The sequence below is a fragment of the Macrotis lagotis genome, chromosome 1 (assembly GCF_037893015.1).
Source record: "Macrotis lagotis isolate mMagLag1 chromosome 1, bilby.v1.9.chrom.fasta, whole genome shotgun sequence".
Taxonomy (NCBI): domain Eukaryota; kingdom Metazoa; phylum Chordata; class Mammalia; order Peramelemorphia; family Peramelidae; genus Macrotis; species Macrotis lagotis.
The window spans coordinates 190,349,517-190,375,445 of record NC_133658.1 but is presented as its reverse complement, the minus strand read 5'-3'; the positions used below and the strand labels follow the sequence as shown (position 1 = coordinate 190,375,445).

Sequence of the window (25,929 nt, the reverse complement as noted above, 5' to 3'; positions counted from 1 at the left end):
ATGTATTTCATATTTTTTGTTTTATAAATTTATTTACTTCCACTCAAATATACTCATATCATTCTCAGAGAGGAAAATGAGATTCTTCAGGAATTGAATTACATGCTTTATAAGTTCAACACATTAACAAATCTCTTATATATGCCATAGAATGGCAACAAATTCAGGTAAAAAAAATAGCAAAATTCTTACCACAGACAATAATTTACATGCATTTAGCCAGTGACAAAATATCTCACTATTCCTTCACTTGTAGATTTTGTGACGAATCTTAGAAAATAAGTTTTGTGCTTTATTTATTATTTTCCACTTTAACCTTAAATTATTAAGTTTTAAAATGTATATATATATATATATATATCTTACATATATATGCCAAACTATTTTATGCATTTTCCTGTTTATCAGTTTATTTCTCTGGATAGTATCTTCCTTCATAGGTCCTTTGTAGTTGATTTGAGTATTTATGATACTCAGACTAACTTGGTCATTCATACTTTTTCTTCAAAAAATATTTCTGATACTTTATACATGTTATAAACAATATATATATATATATATATATATAATTTTGTTCTTCTTTCACTTTAAATTTTTCATGCAAGTATTTCCATGTTTTTAAATCAATCTGCTTATCATTTCTTATAACATAGTAGTATTCCATCACAATCATATACCACAACCTATTTAGCCATTCCCCAATTGATGCCTTTTAAATCTCAGCTGGAATAGAATTAGCAATGGTAGCTATGTCATATGATTGAGCCTAATGGTATTCAAAACCTCTTCTACATTTGGAAGTTCAGTTAGTGAAGTATTGATTTCAATATGAAGTAAATGGTGAGTGGCTTCAGCACTGGTTGATGATGATCCATTGAGAATGCTATGGACATATTCAGCCCATCTCTTCAGCACTATGTCCTTATCACTCATCAATCTGATAAGCATGTAGCTGAGATGCACCATAGGTCTTTGGCCCAAGTTACTGTACTTAAATGTGATATATTTAAATGAGTATAAACTTATACTCATTGAAAGAAATGATTAAAAGGCTATATCTTTGCTCTGCTGGCAGCTCTTTTTCTGTGCCTTTTCCCCCAAGATTGAATATCTGTACTACGCTTATTTCTATCCCTGCCCTTGTGAAGAGTAACTTTAAACTACTGAGATGACCTTTATCTGCAGCAATGCTAAAAAAAAGTGACCAAAGGTTTAAGCAGGTGAGTACCTAAGCATCTCGGCAGCTTTAGGTCTCTTAATCACATTTGTTCCTAAATATGACTTCCATACTAGTGCCAATGCAAGGTAAACAGACATAACAGCCAAGTTCATTGGAGCTGGGGCAGCCACTGTCAGAGTAGCCAAGTAGCCAACTCTGAAGCTGAATTCGAGCCTGTATTTTTGTTAGTCTTATCATTGGTTATGCCAAAAACCCCTCTCTGAAGCAGCAGCTTCCCATGCTGTACCAGATTTCTGCCTTTTGCTTTTTTGTCTGATAGTAGTTTTCCCTACATTCTTCACTGTGTTAAGAAGCTTTTTCTACTCCAGTGTTCCTTTTCCTGGGCCTTTTTTGTCTCATCTCATTTGAGATGAGACAGTTCATGTTCTTATCATGACATCATCTCCCTGATATCATGGTCTTCTTTGAGAAGGAAGGACAAATATGTTACTGTGTGTACCTCTCCCTTTTAATTCCCCTGGTAGTCCTTGGAAAAGCTAAGTAAATACTATAGGAAAAATTAGAAAGAGAAACAGACAAGACCAACAGTCACAGAGACACAAAGAGAGGAGGAGGAAGAGGAAGACAAAAAAAGAAAATGAAAGGGGGGATGATAGAGGAAAAGAGAGGAAGAAATGGAAGATTCCACAGAAATCTAGAATAACTTATATGAACTGATGCAGAATGAAATGAACAGAATAAGAAAAACAATTTGTTAACTGACAAAAATATAGTAAAGACAAATAACCTTGAAAGAATTAAGAACTCTGAACAGTGTGATAACCAACCATGATTCCAGAGGACTAATGATGACCTAACCACATTTGGCTAGAGATTCAGAGTAGAGAATTAGATATATTTATTTTTTGCAAGACACCAGGGTTAGTTGACTTTCCCCAAGGTCACACAGCTAAGTATTAAGTATTTGAGGTCAAATTTGAACTCAGGTCCTCCTGATTCCACAGTCAGTGCCCTATCTCCAGATAAGTTTATTTTCAGCATACCAATGTGAAAATTTGTTTTGTTTTATTATAAAAGTTTGTAACAAGGGTATTGTTTTTCCTTCATTCTCAATTGGGGGTAAGTTTCATGTGAGAAGGGAGTTAAAATGGATTTTTGCTAAGTGAAAATATATATATATATATATATGTATATACATATATATGTATAATCTTAAAAATAAATTGATCAAAGTTTAGTTAAGTTTTTTTAATGTTTTCACAACCATTTAAGGAGGTTTTTCAGGATAGCTGTCTTAATTTTTCATCTAGCCTACACTATTTTGAACTTCACACTCTTGGGAAACTCAACATCCTGCAAGATCACATCAACCCGAAACTTGACAGTGTCTTGAGTTCCCCCGCCCTTGCCTCTCCTGCCTCTGGTGGAGAGAGTGTAGGGTGAATAGTGAAGAGTTCCTCCCAGATCCTCCACTTAAGTTGTGCACAGGGGGCCAGCTTTTCCACTTCAGTCAGCTGCACTCCTCTGGACTTCACCATGTCCAGCCTTGCCCCAACCTTATTGTGCCCCGCCCACACACACAAATACACTTCAGCTTTTCAGCTTGTTTTTATGTGATTGTGAGCTCAATGGAGACAAGGACTTTCTTTGAATTCTCATGCCTTAGCACATAGTGAATAAAACTTAGTAAATGCAGATTAACTGTGAAGGAAGGAAACATATTTTCACTACCTACTATGTACCAACCATTGTGAGAATTGCTTGACAAACATCTCATTTGATCCTCACAAAGTTCTGAAGTAGTGCTATTGTATTCCCCCATTTTACAGTTGAGGAATCTGAGGCATGGGTTGTTATTTGCCAAGGGCCACACAGCTTTTATAAGGGCCTTGGCCATAGGTTTCCTTTTCTTTTTATGTGACATCAAACAGAGCTCTGTGCCACCCAGAAGCAAAGCTTTAATTAGACTCTTCCAGAGGAAATAAAATGATTAGTAATTCATAGGAAAATGCAAAAGTCTAAGTATTAGAGAGAGGTTAGTAAAATAAAAGTATGCTCAACTTAATGGTATTTAGGTATAAAGAGAGATATGCAATTGACTGCTAGAAGTTATTGGCCAGAGAAATACTTTTCAAAAAGCTTTTTTGGGGAAGCAAAATAATCCCAATTTTAAAGACTAATTCATATCTCTTGGGAAGGGGAACTAGACAAAATAATAACTGAACTAGAATTATGAATGTCATGTTAGACTCAACTCACTTCCCTTTTTGACAGTGGTGATAGTTTTGACAAGTCATTAAAAGGACTAGAAAGTGGAATATTATATGTTATATCTAGATTTCTGCAAAAGCAAAAGTCAGAGACTCTAGTACTTCTCTTATGGGTAAGATGGTTTGCTATTGCTAGGTAATTGTATATCTATCTGTAACTTTTAATTTCCCAGAGGAGTCATCATTAAAGGGTTTAATATACTATTTAAAGAAGCCCCCTTCATGACTTTTTTATCAGTAGGCTAAATAATGACAAGTGTTAAAATTATTAAATTTTCAAATGAATAATGTGAGAGGAATAACAAATATCTTACAAGACAGCAAAAGGTGGGGCAGCTAGGTGGCACAGTGGATAGAGCACCGGCCCTGGAGTCAGGAGTACCTGAGTTCAAATCTGGCCTCAGACACTTAATAATTACCTAGCTCTGTGACCTTGGGCAAACCATTTTAACTCCATTTGCCTTGCACAGACCTAAAAAAAAAAATAACAGTGAAAACAGCTAGAAAGATAGCAGGGTGGAATGATTAGTGGGCTAAAACTAATATGATGAAATATAATAGGCATAAATTTAAAGATCTACTCTTAGATTCAGATAAATCAACCTCACAAGCTAGCATGGGGGGGAGACATTACTAAACTACAGTTGGGATGAAAAATAAGGCATTTTTGGTAGGGTGCAAGCCCATAAGAAATAAGATCAAAACTTTGTTGCTAAAGGTGCTAATATGATCTTTGGCTGTATTAAAAGAAGGCACAGTGTTCAAACCAAGGGAAATAATAGTCTTTTATGGTCTGCATTAGTCACACCACATTTATTCCCTGTATCTGTAGTCTAGCAAGGAAACTACAAGAGGAAAATACCAATTATAGTCGTAAAAATACACAATTGTTATGCGCAAAGGGCAACAAAAATGTCTATACTGTATACCACTACTGGGTCTATACCCTGAAGAGATTCTACAAAAAGGGTAAAAACATCATTTGTACAAAAATATTCATAGCAGTCCTGTTTGTGGTAGCAAAGAATTGGAAATTAAATGAATGTCCTTCACTTGGGGAATGGCTTAGCAAACTGTGGTATATGTATATCATGGAACACTATTGTTCTAGTAGATACCAGGAGGGATGGGAATTCAGGGAAGCCTGGAAAGATTTGCATGAACTGATGCTGATTGAGATCAGCAGAACCAGAATAACATTGTACACCCTGACAGCAACATGGGGTGATGATCAACCTTAATGGACTTGCTCATTCCATCAGTGCAACAATCGGGCACAATTTGGAGGGCTCTGCAATGAAGAATATCATCTATATCCAGAGAAAGAATTGTAGAGTTTGAACAAAGACTAGATTATTACCTTTAATTTTAAAAAAGTTATCTTATGTAATTTTGCTATCTCTTATACTTTATTTTTCTTTTCTTAAGGTTTTCTCTCTCTTCACATTCGACTTAGATCAATGTATACCACGGAATCAATGTAAAGACTAACAGACTGCCTTCTGTGGGGGATGGGGGGAAGGAAGCAAGATTAGGGGGGAAATTGTAAAATTCAAAAATAAATGAAATCTTTTTAAAAGTAGAAAAAATACAAATAAATAAAAATGTACAAACCACAATTGTATGTTTTTTAATATCTTAAAATAAAATCAGAAATCTGTGCCATGTGTCTGGTGATGACCACTATGGTTTGAGAAGCAAATTAATTTTTTTCCTTAATCACTTGACTACCAAAGTTTGACTTTCTGTTGTTTACTTTCATGATGGTTATCATCAGATACATAGTATAGAGTTTGGGTTTTATTTTAAAAACATTCTAGAAAATATACAGTTGTGGCTTCTTATAATAATTACTAATATTACTTATACTTATGTAATTCTTATTGTATGCCTAATTGTGCTAAGAGATTTATTATTATTATTATCATTATTATTATTATTATTATTATTATTATTATTATCATTATCTCTTTTGATCTTCACAACCCTGGGAGGTGAGATGCTATTTATTATCCCTGTTTCATACATGAGGAAACTGAGGCAAATGGAGGTTAGTGATTTGCCTAATGTCACACAGTAAGTATCTTGGACTTCATTTGATCTCATTTTAATCCAGTATTTGATTAACCTCATTCATCTGGGGCAACTATTAATCATTCTAAGAAGACTTCAGAATATTAGATCTTTATGAAATAGACCATTTAAATTTATTCTTCCAACATAAAGAAAACCTCTAATTCTGTGAATATCTTCTCTCATATATATATATATATATATATATATATATATACATACATATATACATTACATTATTTTTATATCTCTATGTCTTATTTTTTCTTTTCAATTCTATTGTATTTTTATCAAATAATGAGAAATTTGACATTTAAAACCCACTTATTATTTGGATCCATCTTACCATTTTCCAGGTTTTTTTGGTAGTGTATATAAGCAAACCCCTTCATTCATGGTTGTCATTTCATTGTATTTTGTTTTCCAGCCATTTCAATTGAGAAGGCAGTATGATGGAATAGATAGCTCCTAAGTTTAGAATTTAGAAGTCTGGGTTCAAACTTTAATTTTGCTATAAAATATCTATATGATTTTTGGCCAAGTCATTTAACTTCTCTATGCCTTACTTAGTTTCTTCATCAGCAAAATGAGGGAGTGGGACAAGGTAACCTCTTTGTCCTTTCCAAGGATTTTGCCTAAGTCAAACTGTGACTTGGGAAAGATCTTATCTCAGAAAGTCCCTGGTCTCTTACTAAATTCAGGACCCACTTCAGTTGTTCTGATCCATATCTGGCCACTGGATCCAGATGGCTGCAGAGGAGAAAGTGAGACTGATGACTTTTCATGGGCCCTTTCATCCTCCCACTAAAAATCCAATTCACTTGTATGTCATGGTATTATCTTGCTGATGTCATGGTCTTCCTCTAGAACAAAGGATAAACAACAGTTGTCCCTTCCAACTCTTTGGTCTTTGGTCCCAGGATCTTCTTATAGTCCTTCTTAGATAAACCCTCTTATTCAACCTATTTGAGCTATTTTCTATTCTTAAACTATTTCTTGTATGTCTTTATCCAAATCCTTTGTTCATATTATGTTGTCTGCCTCTAAAGTACTTTCCACAAGCCACCAACTCTGTTATACACATCATGAAGATTTAACTCAAACCTCACCACCTCTGTGAAGCTTTCCTTAACTTCTCCCATTTTAATGGGTTTCTTATACAAATTTCCAAAACACTTAAAAATTGAAATTGAATCTTTGAATTTTCCCTTAAAACCAAGATAAGACATTTCTCTTATTAGACCTTTTCCCTTCTCCTTTTCACAGAGTAGTATATTACAAATTCTAAGTTCTGTTGTCCTGAAGCCTTCCTCTTTTAGACCTCCCTGGCTTTGAAGTCTTAGAATGTTGTCTTAGCAGAAAATGAGCATTATTATCCTATTTAGATTGCTGGAGATGATCTGAAGTTAATAATCATTTCATACCTAATATTATAGCATAGATGGAAGTGATCATAAAATGATGATATGGAGGTGAGAAAGCCATTCTGCTCATCTTCAGAAATCTTAAGGATCAACTCTCAAGTGATCTAAACTATCTAATACTAAAGTTTATTTTAAAGAAGTTTCAAAATAATTAAAAGTGGAATTCTTATTGTCCTACATTTGAGAGAGAGTGAGTAGGAAGGAAAAGGGAATGCAGGGAGTTTCCTATTAATTTTACTCCACTGTTTAATGAATTTGTTAATTAATTGTGAATATGTATCATATACTCAATAAGACTTTTAATTCCTTGAGACCTGAGAACATTCTTGATTATATTCCTTATTATGTCTAGTATACTTTCTACTTGCTCAGGCAAACTGCATATTTGTTCATTAGTTGATCCTATTATTATTGAGATTTGACCATGAAATTTATTAACTTGAAAGGGCACTATACCTAATGCCATATTTTATTTATATATTCCAATATTGTGATCAGTTCTTTTTTTTTAGATTTTTGCAAGGCAAATGGGGTTAAGTGGCTTGCCCAAGGCCACACAACTAGGTAATTATTAAGTGTCTGAGACAGGATTTGAACCCAGGTACTCCTGACTCCAGGGCCAGTGCTGTATCCACTGCGCCACCTAGCTGCCCCATCCACTGCTCCACCTAGCCACCCCTAGTTCTTTCTTTTTTAAAGCTATATTGATGATTCAAACTGGTTAAGTAAAAGCTTGAGTACATAGTAGATTAATAAAATATTGATGTGAAAAATTGACACATACAACATAAATGTTCACAAATGGACATGTACAATATTCACTAAACTGTTTGCTGCTGAGGAGAGGGAAGTAGGTGGAAGAAAATTGTGTAATTTATAAATATGTATGTGGATGAAAGCTGAAAACCTTTTATAACATATAATTGGAAAAATCAAACTATAAATTTAAAAAAGAAATAATTAAGAATCATTTATTGAAGAAAGATCAACAAAATATCTAGTCTACCCCATATGTAGAAATCATGGAAAATAATAGGATACATTGAAAGAACAAAGGAAGCATAATATAGTTCTTCTGTAAGTCATACCAATATAATTTAATTTTGCCAAATTGACTGTGATTAGGGGGATATATTTAATGCATATAAAAGAAATTTTTATTTTCAGGGTAGGCATCACTGACTGTAATTTAATGCCATGAATCAGATCTTGGTTGAATTTTAAAACCAAACCTAACTTTGGACATTAACAATGCTACAACTAAAATAATAACTAAGTCATTAAAGCTTGCCTATTGGAAATTACATACCTCTAGGACTAGGGAAGGATATTCCCCTTTATAAATCATTAAGTAGCCATAAAATGTGTTACAGGAATTTTCATAATATAAAAATGTTGACAATTGTTTAAGATGGAATTCTAATTTATAAGACCCACTGTTCTGATTGATGTTTATTTTTTGATTATTATTGATTATGGTTAATTTATTATATTGATTAGTTTTGGTTACTTTATCTTTAAGAAGCATTCAGTAATAATAATAATAAAGCTGAATTTTCCTTTCAGTCAAGCTCTGAAAATTGAGGCTATTAGAATTTTTCTAAAATATGATATCCTAGGATGGCTAGGTGGTTCAGTGGATAGAGCACCGGCCCTGGAGTCAGGAGTACCTGAATTCAAATCTGGCCTCAGACACTTAATAATTACCTAGCTGTGTGGCCTTGGGTAAGCCACTTAACCCCATTTGCCTTGCAAAAACCTTAAAAAAAAGTTATAAATAAAATAGAATATGATATCATGTGTATTAACTTTCCAGCATTTAGCAATGCAAAGTTGTAACTGACATTCTAGTCAAATGAGACTCTTAAACCAAGTTTTTATTATAATTTTTAATATTTATGCAATGTTATTATTTTGTGAGTGATCTAGTGTTTACATTGAAGTCTGTTTCAGAGATAATGGAATGGGTAACTGCTGCTGTTCATATTTTATTGTTCTTTTTTATTCCTATATTTTCAAAGCTGCTCCTTTATATTATTATTACTAAAAATACAGCAAATTTGGAAGTAAACTGCTTTCTGTCCCATTTAGGTGCTGTGGTCTTTGGAGCTTGGCCATTGGGTTTCTGAGGAACCATATGAACTTTCAGAAATCTTCCCTGCGGCTTGTGTAAGTCCAATGCCATTTTATATTTATGAATGCCATTTGAGTTTCTCACTAGATTGTGATAGAATGAAAGATAAAATTCCTTTGGTAAGGGTGCAGTATGCCTAACAAGAATATATCCACAGATATTAATCCATTTGTTGTCTGCTATCTGGGGACATTCCGAAAATTAAGTAACATTTGTGAGCTGAGCCAGGAATAAAGCTATCAAAAAATATTTTAAAAGTTATTTTTAATGATAGCAAAAGCATATTTATATAACCCTTGAAAATTTATAAAGTTCTTAAAAAATGAATTAAATCATATACTTAAAATAATTGAATCTGCCTGCTATTTTCATTTCTTCCAATGATTGTACTGGCTGTGAATGAAGATAGAATGATAAAGTAGAACAGAATTACAGGATGTTAAAGTATTTCTAATAGTTTAACAGTGAACTTGAATATCACTCAACTCTGAACCAAAACTCTAAGTAAAACTTTTCCTGTATCCACTTTTTAAAGAGAATAATTATTATTATTAATAATTACTTGAAGATCGTGTTAGGGCAAAGTTGGATTTATTTTACAAAAAGTGTTGACACGGATGTACAGCAATTTAATTTCCAAAATGTTATCTATCCAAAAGATGAATTGCTTGTGTTTTTTTTACCTCTGCTTTGAATCTTTTCCCCTATTACTTAGTTGATTGAGTGTGCTTCATGGGATAAGTTAACAAGAGAGTTGAACTCTGCCCTACTGTGGTTATCATAGTTGTTTGTTGTTTTTGTTTTAAGAATATTATTTTGATTTTCTTCTGACTTTACAAATGTTTTTTTAATAACATAGGAATGTCTCTCAGCAGGAGTGTGTCTTTTGTTTAAAATACAGTTTTAGGAATTGAAGCATAAAGGAAAAATACCACTAAACTTTTTCCCCCTAAATTAGAATATCTGTAGTAGCCTGAGTAACCTTATGGTGTGTGTTTTGTAAGTTAAAATCCACAGTAATGTGGGAATTTTCTTGCAAATTTTCCATTCAAATTGAGTAATGAGTTGTCTTTTTCCCCTTCCTTCCCCCCATGTCTTTCCTTACTGACTCTCTGTTATACCGATCACTGCACTTGGTTCAGAAATATACTTTAGGTTAATTTTAGTCTTTCATCAAATTGTAGTCTCTTATTAAATGATTTTATTTTAATATAATAACTGTGTTGAGCTTTTCATCATAAACTTATGAGTAGATTCATATTAAAAAAATTTTAGTGTTCTCAGATTCTTTGGCCACAATATACTTTATTAAATATAGTAATTCAGGAAGGGGAAAAAATAATCTATGATTTGATTCTGAACTTGCAACTACAAGTGACAGATCTGTAAATTGAGGTTTAGCTAAAGTATAATGATCCAAGAAAGCTTTCCAAAAATCACTTTTCTTAAGGTCTAAACTATGTAGAAATTGCCTGTGAAACAACTGCTCTCTCCATTGTAGAGATTCCAAGAGTTTTATGTCTAGAGTTCTAAGACAAAGTTGTATTTTAAAAATATTTAGTACCTGCAAGAAAAACATGGGAAATGCTTTGAACTTTAAATATTTTTCATGGCTAAAGCACAAATTAAAAATATCTTATTGTCCTTAATGATTTTTTTCTTCAAAAGAGCAATAATCACTGAAATTTTAGTATTAAAATGTTTTTGATTGAATTTGAAGTCATTGAGAAAAAAGTTATTTTTAAATTAAATGCTATTTTCTCTCTTTAAAGAACCCTTTTTAGATGATAAAAAAAAACAGCAGAAACAAAAATCCCCCCAAGAACATAGTAAAACTTCTTATTCATGAAATGACATGTTTAGTTTTCTTTCCTCTTAATAGTCCCTCTTCCCTCTCAATAGTCATAGTTTAATTTCACAACCATACGGAGCTGAGTAATCTTAAGTAAATTTTTAAAAACTTTAAAGCATTTATCTTATTTGTTAATTAATATTTAACTATTTGAGATCATTTTATGTTTCATAGATGGTAAGGAAAATAGTGTATGTACTCTTCATATAAATTGTAATGAAACACATACCACAATGAAAAAAATATCAAAGATCTGTATTTTAAATATAAGGTCAAAAAGTATGAAATCTGAATTGTCGTTAAAATTAAGCAGTCAACACATTGTGTAAATATGCTGCATTTTCCAAGATAAAATTTAAAGCTCCTAAGTGAAAGAGTAGAAATACAGGTTTCATATTTTCTTTCCCCAGTATTAAATCATCTACTGTTTGCTTCTGAAGAAATCCCTGGATACATATTTTAATGGCTTTTAGTAGATTTTGCAAAAGACGGTTTTCTCTTTGGAATACTGGGAGTGAAAACTATGGATATTTACACAATCTACAAACAGCATAAAACATAATAATCTGTATTGCATGTTTGTAAGCAATTCAATTCTATAGCAAAGTGTAATGTTTAAAATTAGTGATGCTATATTATTTATGAATATTGCACAGTTCCAGTTATTTACTTAATAAATTCACACATAACACCAGTGATAATGAGAAGAGTCCTTATGTTATTAGATTATCTCTTGAATATAAATTTATTTTCTACAGTCATTCAGGCACATCATCTTCATTCCATATTTTTTCATATTGTAGGTCTTGTTGACTAGTTGAAAAACGTAAGTTAGTGATGAATATTATGGCGTTGCAGTTCAGAACACAATCCTTTGGTGCTCAAGTGCATGTTTTCTGAGGTGGAAAAAAAGATAAGATGCAGCTGTGTGTTTAAATGCTTGGCAAATGAGGTCTCTCAAGATAATACAAGATGCCATTCACAGAGAATGTCAAAAAAAAATCAAAAGTCTGCTGGACGAATCATCATAGTTGTGGCTTTGAGAGAGTACCCTGATCCTTTCCAGTAGTACCACTTAATGCCATTAAACTTGTTGGTGTTCTGCCGCTGTGGATAGTACATTCCATTTAAGTTAGAAGGACCACATGCATCAAACCACCAACCTATCAGATGTAAAAACAGAAAGAAATTAGGAAATAGGTCTTATTAAACATCTATTTCAAGGCTCCAAAGTTCCTACAAGGGAAAGTATTGTTAATCTGTAATGGTAGTTTTGTAATGAGATTTATTTTTATAATTATAAAATTGGTTATGATGCATATCTTAACACATTCAATTTTTCATTGATTAAATATTTCTATCTATCCATTTGTTTGCTTTTTTCACCGCTAATTGTCTAAATTTATAGAACCGAAACAACAAACATTTTCTCCAATTATTTAAAAACATTATTCTAAGAAATTTCATTGATTTCATTCAAATACCAAAAAAAACCATGACACAAAAAAGGGTTAAAAACCTTGTCTTAGTAAATGACCATGAGTTATGGGAAGAATAATTCATTAGAAATTTATCACCTGGAAGTCAATATTTTATTGTTGAGCTTTTCTAGACTTAATTATGCTGGTCTTTGTCCATCAATATCATTTCTAGCCCCATAGTTGAAACCTATCCAGTTTATGTTCGATTGATATGTATGTATACTACTAGTATTACAACAACTACTAAACTACAGTATTTCTAAACTATACTACTACTACTACTACTACTACTACTACTACTACTGCTGCTGCTGCTGCTGCTGCTGCTGCTACTGCTACAGCTACTACCACTAACTTCTATTCACAACTAATTTTAAGAAGGAATTAATGTGGTATAGAACAAATTCCAAGTTGGGTGGGAGAAGTAGAATGAAGATAAGCTTATTTTTATTATCATTAAAGCATGTTCTCTTAAGATTAATTATTATTAATAAAGATGACCTCATTCACCAAGTAAAAATTAAGGACCCTTATTTTTACAGTTGTAATAATTATTCTGGTAATTTTAATGATTTCTCCTGGGAACTAGCCCAGGTTTGTCCAACCTTACTTTTAAAAGTTTTTATTGAAATAATAGACAATATATTTTGACTTGCTATTTTATTGAGATCTCTTGTGGTATCTTGGCTTCGTTTGCTATAACACATTTAATAAACCCACAGGGCGCTGCATAAAATCGCACTGTGGACAGCATGCCACCAGTGGACAGCCCTGAACTAGACAATTGGTTTTAGAACAAGAATACTCTTTTTCTTCCTATTTCAAAACCATTGTTATTACTGATTATTTGGATTATTTTTACAAAGAAATTCTAATCCTGGGGCGGCTAGGTGGCGCAGTGGATAAAGCACCAGCCTTGGAGTCAGGAGTACCTGGGTTCAAATCCGGTCTCAGACACTTAATAATTACCTGGCTGTGTGGCCTTGGGCAAGCCACTTAACCCCGTTTGCCTTGCAAAAAAAAAGATCTAAAAAAAAAAGAAATTCTAATCCTGTTTGGGGAAAAAATTGAAAGTACCTTGTACTATAAACCTGTCAGAATTTCTTATTTGTTTATTCTTTGTTTTGTCATTAAGTATGGATGTCATATCTGCTAACATTTTGACAGGTATTTCTATGTGTAATTAAATTAGTATTTTGAATTAAAAGTTGATATGATTCAAATTGGATGCACATAGGACCCTACAGATTTTGTTTCTTCATACTTGGGATACTATATATTTTTCTCTGGTTTGGGCATCTGAGCTAACAGAGAGCTACTATGACATTTTTGGTCTATTTATTTGTCACAATAACTAGATACTATGTTACCCATTTCTGAGTCTGCTGGTCTAATAGGGTAGGTTTTCTAATAAGAAATTCCTAACATTGAATCCTTAGTTGCTTTGTTGATAAGACTATTATTAAAGTTATTTTTGTTTATGGGTGTTAGTTCTTTTCCTTTTAAGACAAAACAAATTATGTTGGAAGATAAAGAGCAAGGGCAACATGAGAATATATAACTTACTCTGTCGGTCAAATTATTGTCTAATAATCACTGTGCACTTTTAAAGTTATCTCTTTTTTCATTTATTGGATGATTGTGATTTCCCCACCAAAGAAGTAGTTAACAAGGTACTTTATTAAGTTTTTTAGGAACTGAGAATGCAACCTGATTTGGTGGATTCTTAAGATCTAGGTTAGTGTTCTACCTCTGTTTTTTTAACTATGTGGCCTTGGACAAGTCACCTAACTTCTGAACTTCAATTTTTCTCTTCTGCAAAATGGGAGTAGTAATATTTGTACTATCTGCCATAATGTGAAATGAATATATAATGAATGTGAAAGTGTTTTGTAATCACATAGCATTATACAAGTGTCATATGCGGCTATTGTAGTTTCTGATGCTATTTGATTTTTAAAATCCGTAGTTTCTTGGAAAGAATTAGGAATCCCTTCTATTCTAAAAAATATTTGGTGTTATATTATCTTATTTGATATAGCAAATAGGCAAAGTGAGCACTGTGGTTATTATTCCCAGTTCATAGATGAAGAAACTGCATTCTATTGAGAATAAGGAGTTTGGCCATAATTACAGAGATAGTTTCAGAGACAGACTATGGATTTAGAAGTTTCAGTGATCTCAAAAGCTGGCTGAAGATAATGTATCCCTCTCAATTTTTAATTGAGGAAACAAGTCAAAGGAGAATAAATGATTTCTCTGGTGTCATAGAGGTTGTAACTAACTACCCAGGTCCTCTGCCTTCAAAAGCCAATATTTTTTTCCAGTGTACCTTTATGTATGCTGTGATTTGAACTGAGGTTCCAGTGCTTTTCCTGCTATATCATGCTGCTTCCCATAATACTGAATTTTAGCTTTATTTCTGGATCAACATTTTGGAGGTGTTTTTCATCTCTACTTTTTTCTTTTTTGTAAAATCAAAACATAACCTTAGGAACATGCTCAAAATCAGAAAAGATCTCCCGAAAACCCGTTCCCTTTTTGCTAGTTTTTCAGCTGCTGATCTTGCCACATGTTTTAAAATATAAATGTCTTAACAATTTCATCTTCTTATTCCGTAGTCTAAAATAATGAAAGGCAAATTTTATCTGTCATTGAAACACCTTCAGTTTGAGGACTGGATTTGTTGGTAGTCATACTTTGGGAAATTTCAAAATTAATTATGACACTCATCCTTGCCAATAAAATAGAAAAACTAAAAAACACAAATTCATTCCTACCTCCTGTTAGCATTTGTGAACATTTGCAGATACATTTGTCATTGTCTGCATCCTTTGTGCTAAAATCATTTCCTGGTTGGCTTATGCTGCTTATTTTGCCCGCTGTCCCTGTAAGTCCTTTAAGGTGAATCCTGTAGCAGAGAGAAAAACAACCAAAGAGAAGCTAACTTGTTGATTTCCAGTTGTGGAAAAGTATTTCACAGTGAAAATCCTGTTCAACAGAAGTTGTGCTCTGTTACATGTACTGATATATACTGTTCAAAATATTTTGCAGTAGCATAAACAGGAACCAACTTATCAGCGAGGTCTAAGGTAAAAGGGAAACTTGTGGTGTTTGTTTGCAGTTAAATCATTGGGGAATACATATGTGCCTTAAGTATATTTTCCTAGTGCTTTCCAATACAGGAGAGAAAGATGATAAAGAAGATCCCATCCTTCAGAAGGAATCTCCTCTACAATTGTCCAGAGATAGAAGTGGTTGGATGTGCATGAATATTAGGATAAAGAGAGTAGGGAGCTAATATCACAACTCTTTAACAGTTTGTTCTCAACCCAAGTAACTTTTATAAATTACAGTTTTTTGGGAAAGGTATGTAATAGTCTATAACATATATTGAGTTATCAAGGGGTGGTGATGTTTTATAGTGAGGAAGTACCTACACCAATGAAATGAAGTAAATAAAATTCCATAGGCAATATCACAAGATATGTAGTTAGGAAAATCCTTGGAGATTAGACAGTTATATCCTGTTACTTATTTGATTATGAAACATATAAATGTTCAGACTGGTTTCATGGTTTGGGACTCCAAACCCATCTACATTTTTAAGATGGGACCTGGCTTTGATAGATGAGGTGTCTCCTCAAGCTTATCTTTTACAATTCTAAAATGAAATAATTTTATCTTAGGACAGCATCCCCTGGTTACTCTTATTCGATGCCTTATAATTTTAGCCTTGACTTATATACTTAATCCTATTTATAGTTATCTTTAATGAATATTATTATATGTCTATGGATCTTTTACAACAAGCTTTTATCTTAATTAATAGCAATATCAGTGATGTTAAAATATCTAAACACTTTACATATACTCTCATTAGCTCTTCAAAATAACCTTACAAAATAATTCTCTGCACCAACGTTTCTCAACCTGGGGTTCATGAACATTTAAAAAAATACACACACACACAAACACACACATACACATTGAGAGAGAGCTATTTCAAAGGAATTGGTTTTCTATGTACTTATTATTTATTTATAAGTTTTATATTGTTATTTATTATTTTTTAAAATATTATATTGAAAGGGGGACCACAGGTTTCACCAGAGAGTCCCCAAGCATAAAAAGTATGATTTACCCTGTCATCATTTATTTTTATACCCACTTGACGAATAAAGAAACTGACATTTAAAGTGATTTGCTAGAAAAGTAGTATACATCAGAGGTAGAATTCCAGGCCAAGTCTAATCAGTATGCTTTGCACTACATCAGTTTTCTTTTTTTTCATCTCTGAACTTCTAGTATAGGGTCTTACCTCTATCTCACCCTTTATGCCTAGCATGGAGTTATTAAATAAAAAACAAACCTATTTCAAAAAACATTATGCTCATAAAATTATGATAAATGATTTTAAAATGATTTTCATAGTAAGTTTGTTTCCTAGAGTAATGTAGATACCTTATGAATATTTGGAAGTGCCATAAAATTTATTTTGAATGTTACTGATGGAATTAGACAAAGCATATGCTCATTTAAAGTACTGATGAGGGGCAGCTAAGGTGGTACATTGGATACAGCATCCCACCCTGGAGTCAGAAGAAACTGAGTTCAAATCCTACCTCAGACACTTAATAATTGCCTAGCTGTGTGACCTTGAGCAAGTCATTTAACCCCATTGCCTTAAAAAATAATATCATAATGATGAAATCCGAAAGAGTGCAATCATTAGTACATTATAAAACCAGACTAAAATGTCTAAAAACCTAGCTGAAAGTCAAATAAGGACCAGTAACTTATGACATTAATAGGTCATTATATATACAAAATCTCATTTGATCCCCCACAACAAACCCCATGAGGTAGATACTATTTATCTTGGTTTACAGGTGAAAGAAACAGGCTGACTTGCCCAGAATTACACAACTAGCAAGTATCTGAGAAAAGTTTTGAACCCAGGTCTTTCTAGATTCAGGTTCATTACTCTTTCCACTAAGTCACACTGTTACTCAATAAACAACATAATTGATGTGACCAATATACTCACTGTATTTTCTTTAATATTGAAGTACTAGCAATAGCTTCACAGACCAGTAGTCAAATTTCTGAATCACATTATCCTGTTTATTTCAAACAAGTAGGATTGATTTTTTTTAGAAGTTACTGATTTTTCCCCCCAACCATTTTAAATTTACCTTTCTAATGTCTGATGCACACTCTTCACAAATAAGAAATGTCATTTTCTTTAAGTGTCAAAACAGGTAAATTGTTTTGTTTTTCTCTTCTGATTGTTAAATTCATTTTTTTAACCCAATTTCCAGGTTAACTGCTGGGAACACTTAAGATAAACTACTTTTTTTTTCCTCTTCTCTATTCTGTAACTTTTAGGATTTTTTGGTAGTCTGTTAAACTCTCCCAAAAGGAAAAGAAAAAATAAAGATATCTGTTGTTCATTAGCAGCTTTTATAAAGGCTTTATCATTTTAATCCCCACATTGAGAAAGATCTGTAAATTTTAGTATAGATCCTCTAAATCTCAGAAAGTTCTTGAAACTAGTTTAAATTGAAATCTGTTTGGTGTATTCAAAAGTGACAAAGAATAGTTGATGCTAGGATTGATTAAATCTCAGTAAACATTTCGGCTAGATTTGAGATTTATATACAAATTTTTTCTTCATTTTCAGTAATGATAAAAATACATATTTGCTTGATTTACCCAATATGACATTATGGATGTTTCCTAATACATATATATGTGTGTGTATGTATGTATTTCACATTTTTGTTGTTTTGCTATTTTGCAGTTATACAAAGAAAATTCTTTTTTTTAGACAACAAAAATTTATCTTAGCACTGGCATCATAACTTTATCACAATAACAAATTCTTAAAATATATAGTATCTTATTCTAATTGCCAAGTATATTAAACTAGGGTTTAAACCATTGCTTTTTATGGCCCATTCAAACATTGTTTGAATGTCAAAAGGAAGTATCTATTTACAACTATCTTAGTGTAGAATAATTATTTTTTAATAATGTCAGTGAGCAAGGGTAATGACCCATTTATGAAGAATTCCTTTACAAACATTCTAATTCCATAATTTTGTGTGTGTTTTTCTTTAAAAAAGTGCTCTGCTGCATATTCTAAGTACTTCCAGATGAAAAACATATTTAACTTGGAGTTGAGACAATGGCATACTATTTATAACTTAAAATGCAGTGGAGTTTTGAACCATATTAGAGTAAATGTGAGTCTCGGGTAAGATTAAAGTACCTTCCCCCTTCCTCTGCTGCCATTCACCAGTCCCTCAAAAGAAATCATAGAAGACTCTTCACTGTCAATTTTTTCAAATACTCTATTTCTGAAACAGAATTGCACATTTGAATTCCCTGGTTACAAGGTGCACTTCACTAACAATTGTACAGTTTTTTTGTTAGCCTGCATAAGAAGAAACCTGTACCTAAGTCATCTTGTCAAGCCTGTAGAATGTGTGTTCCAGAAGTTCTCTTTATTTGTGTACCTGCTCAGATGTGTTTTTTCTTAAGTGTGGAAGATGTGAAACTAGAAATGATAAGAAATGGGTGGTATGGTGAAGTACTGGAAGATTTCTGATAGAAGGTTTGCATTTCCCTACTAAAAATTACTCTGTTTCTGAGCACTTATCTTGAAATTTAATATTGAGTGTGACATTAAGTTAGGTGATATGTTTGCCACCTCTGGACACTTCTGATTGCAAGGCCTTCAATTTAATAAATAACCTATTATGTGTTGGGCACGGAGGATTTTTTTTCATGGGTAAGGGTCCGTTTCATTAATGTAGGGAATATTCAATGTGGAAATGCCTTCCATAGTCATAGTGGCACCTTAGAGGAAAGTTGTCCTGGGACACCCATTAAGTAACTTGCTATGATCCTCAAACTACTAAGTGTTAGGCACAGAATTTGAACCCACTTCTTCCAGAGGCCAGCACACAATGAGATTGTATTGGCTTTTCTGCTTTTGAGATAGAGACAACTGATACATTTCCTCCCACTAAATAATTATGCTCTACTGGCTCTTGAACCATCCTGTAGTCCACTTTTTTATGTTCCTCAGATATATGTATTTTTATGACCTTCTTATTAGATTCTGTGAGAACTGTAATTTTCAAATGCTTTATAATTCTCCTGGGAATATACTGGATCATTTCATCATTTTCCCTGTTTTTTAGAGATTCCATCTGTAGTTCTTGATTTGTCATCGACAGTGTGCCAGGTGCTTTGTTTGCTACCAGCTCACCCATCCTTATAGCACAATGCCTAGCAATATATAAGTTCTTAAGAAATCTTTGTTTCCTTCCTTCTCTTCTTTCCTTCCATCCTGTTTACTAACCATTTTAACCTATTGGTACAAAATTCTTGAGAAATTCAGTTCTATTTAAGAAACTAAACCTGTGTTGGAGGCAATTTGTACAATTGCTTTGGGTACAAATGAAAAATCCATGAATCTTTTTTCCTGAAATCCTAAATCTGAAAAATAAATGAGCGTTTTATACTATATAATCAAGTTGTTAATGGGCAGTTAGTGGAGCTAAGGAAGTCTCATCTTCCTGATCAGATCTTGTCTCTGACAGTTTGCTAGCTATGTGACCCTAAGCATGACACTCAGCCACGCTTGCCTCAGTTTCCTCATTTGTAAAATTAGCAGGAGGAGAAATTGGCAAACCGCTCTCTTATCTTTGCCAAGAAAACTGCAAAAAAGGGATCACAAAGAGTCTGAAACAACCAAACAACAACACATAATGTTAATGAAGCTAATATCAATAGTTCCTTAGTTTTTAATGGTCTTAATATTTAATAAGTATCATTTATAGGAAATTTGAAAGTTGATTCAACAGTCATAAAATCCTTAATTATATACAATATGCTTACCTATAGTTGAGTTCTTCATTTGAAAGATAGAAATGTTCATATAATGAATAAGCCTCATTTCCTTCCCAATCTTTAAGATGTATTTTAAGCACATAGTGTCGTTGATTAGTCAGTTGGGAAACAAGCTCATTTCCTAGCCAGTATTCTGCAGCAGGATCTCCAAATCCCTGTAATTTAAGTCATATTTTTAAGTTACTTAATTTGGTTTTCTTTACTAGTTTGAAATTAACAGTCCCATCAATTTAAATTAAAGTCCCTGAATCTTTCAACAGAAAATTTCCACCATATTGATTCAGGGCCTATAATATTGAGGAAATAGTTTTCATTAGAGACAAATTTAAAGAACCAGAAACATTATAAAAGAATAGTACTGTTAGAATCATTAGAATTTAGAGGGGAAATTGCCTGCAGAAATATAAAAATAAGTAATTCCATGTAAATACAAATGTAAAGGCTCATGAAATGGTTAAATTTTGAAAAAACTAATGAATCTTCCTTTTTTAAAATAAACATTCTATGTTAGTCTCTACTTAGTTACATGTTTTCATTTTATTAGCCTTATTTGATTTTGAGAGATGTATTTAATCAGAAAATTGTGCAGTCAATTCAGTCATTTTTTTTAAAGGGCAGGAAATATTTGGTAATTGGGATAAGTTCTCTTTCCTAAGACTTGCAGGTCTTGAAAAAAAAAAGTTTTCATTAAGAAAAATAATTTAAAACAAACTGAATCCCAGCATTGTGCATACCATTTTATATTCTTTCCAAGTTCGCTGAAAATCAGTGCTGCCATCTTCTCGTCTCTGAATAACTGTCCATCCACCTCCATTTGTTTCCATGTCACAATATGCCTGCCAACAAGAAATGTAGGCTTATTTTATGCAGATTTAAAGACTTACATGGTTCCTAGTCTTGCATTAATGATTTTTTTAAAGTGGGGGAAGGAATTTTAAATAGTTTAGTAAACTAAAAAATGTGCTGAGATGTTCTAGGGAACAAAGAGAATAAGGTCTTGATGACATTGAAAAAAGAGTAGGAAAAAAATTACAATAACCTTGGATCTTCAGATATCTCACTTGTCTTCTGTGCCAGTCATTGGAGGACCTAGAGGAGTGATGTCTTTTTTTCCCACATAGTGGAGATTCTTTTGACATGCAAGGACAGTGGTTACTGATCTCTAAATTTGTGAGGAAAATGATTTGCCTTCATTTCAGGGTTCCCAAAGTTTTGTGGCAGGAATTTATTGTCCTGTTCTGAACCTCCAATTATGGAGTCCTTCAAATTCAATACTGACATCTAAGTCATTGTCACTCGTTCTGGGAATGAATATGTCTACTGGCATATCTTTATATAACATACTCCACAGACAATGGATTCAGAATTTTGGGTGATTTGTTCCCAATGAGGCACTTAGTAATAGTGCACTTTTCTCTTTAATACATGATAAACTCTTACTCTTTTATGCCTACTTTTAAAATATTCAGCAAGTTTCAGTCTTATTCTTAACACAAAAATATTATTTTATAGAATAAACATGCATGTTCAATTTCAATTCAGTTGAAATGTTATGAAATTATAAAATTTTGAAAATGAAATTAAGCAAATAGTTTTCAATAAGAACATTATCATAAAACAGAAAAGATTTCCAGAATGTAAGACAATTTCCCTACAATATACAAAAGAGTGCATATTGAAGATAGGATTCAGAAACGTTTCTAAGTACTCTTTTTTTGTGGTTAATATTTTTAATGCCTTTAAGTTGCAATTTTACATATTCTATCATTTATTCAATGAAAAATCATTTTTGTATAAAGAATGAAGTTAAAGAAAAAACTTCATAATTTATAAGTTACTCAAGTTCAAAGTTATAGCCCTGATTTAATAGTTCATAATAGCTATTTGCATATGTCCCTTAATCCATAAAATTATAAGATAAGCTCTATGGAGGCAAATGCAGTGTGTTTCTTATGTTTGCCTTATTAAAGTCAGTCATCAGGCATTTATTAAATACCTATGTGTTAAGTACTGTGCTAAATTAAACCATAGAGATACAAAGAATGGCAAAAATAGTCTTTGTCTTCAATTAATTCATATTTTTAATGGAGAGAGACAAGAAAAATAACTATCTGAACGTATGAAGTGCAGAATCGACATTCAGTCATTTCAGTCACATCAAACTCTTCACGAACCCATTTGGGATTTTCTTGGCAAAGATACAGTAGTGGTTTGCCATTTACTTCTCCAGTTCTTTTTTACAGATGAGGAAACTGAAGTAAGCAAGTTAAGTGACTTGATCAGGATCACACAACTTGTGTCAGATGCCAAATTTGAACTCGGAAGATGAGTCTTCCAGACTCCAAACCTAGCACTCTATTGTGCCACCTAATTGCAAGCAGAACAGATGGACAGTAATCTCTGCCTGGAAGACAAGAGTAGTTGTGAGGATCAGGAAGTGTGATTTGAATTGAGTTTTAAGGAAACTAAGAGGCAAAAATAAAAATGGAAAATGTTTTGGCATGATGGTCAGATAGTCAAAAGTTCCAGAGATGGGAGGTGGAAATTCTCCTGTGAAGAATAATAAGTAAATCACTCCTCCCCACCCCTCCATATCCAGTGTGTTGCCAAGTCCTGACAATTTTACCTTCTTTACATCTTTTGTGTATGTTACCTTCTTTTCTCTAATATATTCCCACCTTGGTGTTGGCCCTCAGCACCTCATGCCTTGGCTTTTGCTATATAGCCTGCTTATTGCTCCTCCTGTCACAAATCTAATTCTACTGTATTCTCTCCTCTGCTGTCAGATTAATCTTTCTAATGTTCAGTTCAGATCATGTCATTATCCCCACCCCTACTCAAAAATCTCCAGTGACTCCCTATCAGCGTCACCTCTAGGGTTAAATATAAATATAAAGTCCTTTGATATTCAAACCCTTCAAAAGCTGGCCCCTTCCTCATGTCCTCTCGGTTCCAGGGACACTGGTCTCGTAGTTTTTCACCAAGACCCTCTATCTTCAAAGTCATCATATTTTCATTGACTCTTCTCCATTTCTGCAATACTCTCCTTCATCTCCACCTTCTGGCTTCCCTAGCTTTCTTTAAATCCTAGCCAAAAATCCCTTCTTCTATAAGAAACCTTTTTGCATACCCTCTAATTCTAGTGCTTTCCCTCTTGGTTGTCTCTTATCTGTGATATCTGTGAGCTTCTGAAATCATGTCTTATCTTTTGTCTTTCTGTGTATCCACAGAGCTCAATATAGTGCCTTGTATGCAAAATATTCTTAATAAATGCTTGACTAACTGCCCATGTTACTAGAACATAGAGTATATATGGAACAGAATAAAGAACCAGAAGGGGCCATGTTATAAAGAGTTTTTAAATATTCTCATAGAGGAGTTTTTATTAGATTCTCAAGATAATGGGGAAGCTTTGGAGTTTATTGAAGGAGATCCCATGGTAAGACTGTGCTTCAGAAAAATCACTTGGATAGTGGGTGAAAGAGAGATTAGAGTAAGAAGGGACTTGAGAGGCAGTGAGACCAATTGAGTATAAGGGCAGTGCATCCCAGCATAGGCAGGAAACTCGAAGCCAGCAGGAGGCTCTCAACCGCAGTATAGCACAGTAACTAAACCACCTGGGTCCCCATCCAGCTTAGTAGGTCAGCAGTAAGGGCCCCAACCCCAGCACAGAAGACAAACAACACAGGGAGTAAGCCACAAGCACCTTAGACCCCAGTGTGGAAAGTCAGGGAATTTCCTGATCCTCAGCACATTGAGACTCTACTCCCTGGGCCCCAAAAGCAGAGCTCAATTTTCAAAAAAAGTGCTAACCATAGAAAGCTATTATGGTGACAGGGAAGGTCAAAACACCATCTCAGAAGAGAAAAGCAGTAACAAAATGTTTACATGTGTAGTCTCAAAGGGTATTATGAATTGGTCTCAAATCCAAAAAGTCCTCTGGAAAGAATTGAAAAAAGAATTTTGAAAGCCAAAGAGAATAGAAATTGAGAAAAGACATGAGCCATGCAGAAGAATAATGAAAAATTGACTGAAGAAAACAACTCTGAAAGTAGAATTGGCCAAATGGAAAAAGAAAACTTCTTTAAAAGTTAATTTGACCAACTAGAAAAGAAAATTCAAAAGCTAACTGAACAAAATAAATCCCCCAAAATTAGAATTGGACAAGTGAAAACTAATGACTTCATAAGACATCAAGAATCCATCAAACAAATCCAAAAGAATGGAAAAATAGAAGAAAATATAAAGTTCCTCTTAGTAAAATTGACTGACCTGGAGAAAGAACTAATTTATGAATTATTGGTCAAATGAGATAAAATATGTGAAGTGCTTTATATATCTTAAAGTGCTATAGGAAAAAAAAAACTATTATCAGACTTACTGTCGAACTTGTTAAAATGGCAGAACCTACAAAGTTGATAGTCTATATTGAGGAAAAATATCACCCTGCCCCATCTTTAAATAAAAATTCACTTAATGGGTCTGCTTTCAGAGCTGTTTGCTCTGATAGACCACCAATGTATGCTGCACTAAGTTCTCCAGTACTTTATAACTGAAAGAACTTTACACCCATTATAGCAACACAAGATTTTTATATTAAGTCACTGCTAAAAAGCTATAAAAGACAGAATGAAAAAGAACCCAATTATTGTTATAAGACTTTATGTGGGGTTTTAGGGTTTACTTTCCTCTCATTGAATAGTACATAGTAACCTGGATCCATATTTATTACTTTTAACTCTCATCGATAGAGCTGTGGAACTTATGTTGTATTGACTAACATGACCTGTTCAGATTTTTAAAAAAAAAGATTTAAAAAAGTAGATTATGAGGGTTATAGTTAACTGGGTTATGTAAGTACCACAGAAAAAAATTTCAAATAAAACAGTTTGCATAGCCAGAAGGAATAGAAGCATTAAGTGGAAACAGTTCAGTAGATTCTATCTGGATCAGAAATGCAGGAGGCCTAGGATCATGCCAATAAAGGCATTAACTTCTTGGATTACAACAAATCTAAGGGCACTTAATGCATTTGATTAACATTCTGTTGCATGGTTCAAGGATCTGGTATCCCTGCTAATAGTAGAAATAAAATTTGGATTTTCTTTTAGCAATTAATGCTTGAGTTAAATTTTATGCATCAGCTATAAACAATTGAGGAACAAAAGCAAATATGAATTCATTGTTATGATCCTAGTAACTGAGGACATCATAATTCCGACAAAGGAAGAGACATGAACAGCCATGTCTGGGACATAACTGTAGGAGTCTTTGTGTAGAATCTAGTATTAATATTCTAAACTAAAGTCAAAATGTTACTTAGAATCCCAAGATTTAGAACTAAAAGGAATTCCAGGGATCATCTGGTCTAATTCCTTTATTTTAACTGCTTTAATAAATTTATACTCTTACAAATATTTGTACTTCATTAGAAGTTATCATTCATAGACTGAATGAAATACACAGCCTGACATTTGAATTTATAGTTATTCTACATCTTGGATATAGAGGTTAAATGACTTGACCAAATCACATATGCACTAAATATCATAGCTAGGCTTTGAACTTAGGTCCTTTCACTCTAAATCC

General features: G+C 33.0%; 2 protein-coding genes across 7 annotated transcripts in view; one reads left to right on the top strand and one right to left on the bottom strand.

Annotated features, from left to right (window-relative positions):
• Positions 1–25,929, top strand: part of MCPH1 (microcephalin 1) — a 382,408-nt gene that overhangs the window by 170,162 nt on the left and 186,317 nt on the right. For all 5 annotated transcript variants that reach the window (XM_074209531.1, XM_074209529.1, XM_074209530.1 and 2 more), the window contains one exon: positions 9,039–9,116. In XM_074209531.1, the coding sequence (XP_074065632.1) occupies positions 9,039–9,116 (78 nt within the window). The remainder of the gene's footprint in view (positions 1–9,038; positions 9,117–25,929) is intronic.
• ANGPT2 (angiopoietin 2) overlaps positions 8,809–25,929 on the bottom strand; it is a 91,864-nt gene continuing 74,743 nt past the window's right edge. Inside the window, exons 6-9 of one of the 2 annotated variants that reach the window (XM_074209533.1) lie at positions 21,075–21,176; positions 20,329–20,495; positions 15,195–15,325; positions 8,809–12,096 (exon numbers count right to left, since the gene is read on the bottom strand). In XM_074209533.1, coding sequence (XP_074065634.1) covers positions 11,936–12,096; positions 15,195–15,325; positions 20,329–20,495; positions 21,075–21,176 — 561 coding nt within the window. In that variant the 3' untranslated portion in view covers positions 8,809–11,935. The remainder of the gene's footprint in view (positions 12,097–15,194; positions 15,326–20,328; positions 20,496–21,074; positions 21,177–25,929) is intronic. The other variant, XM_074209532.1, reaches the window with a different exon arrangement.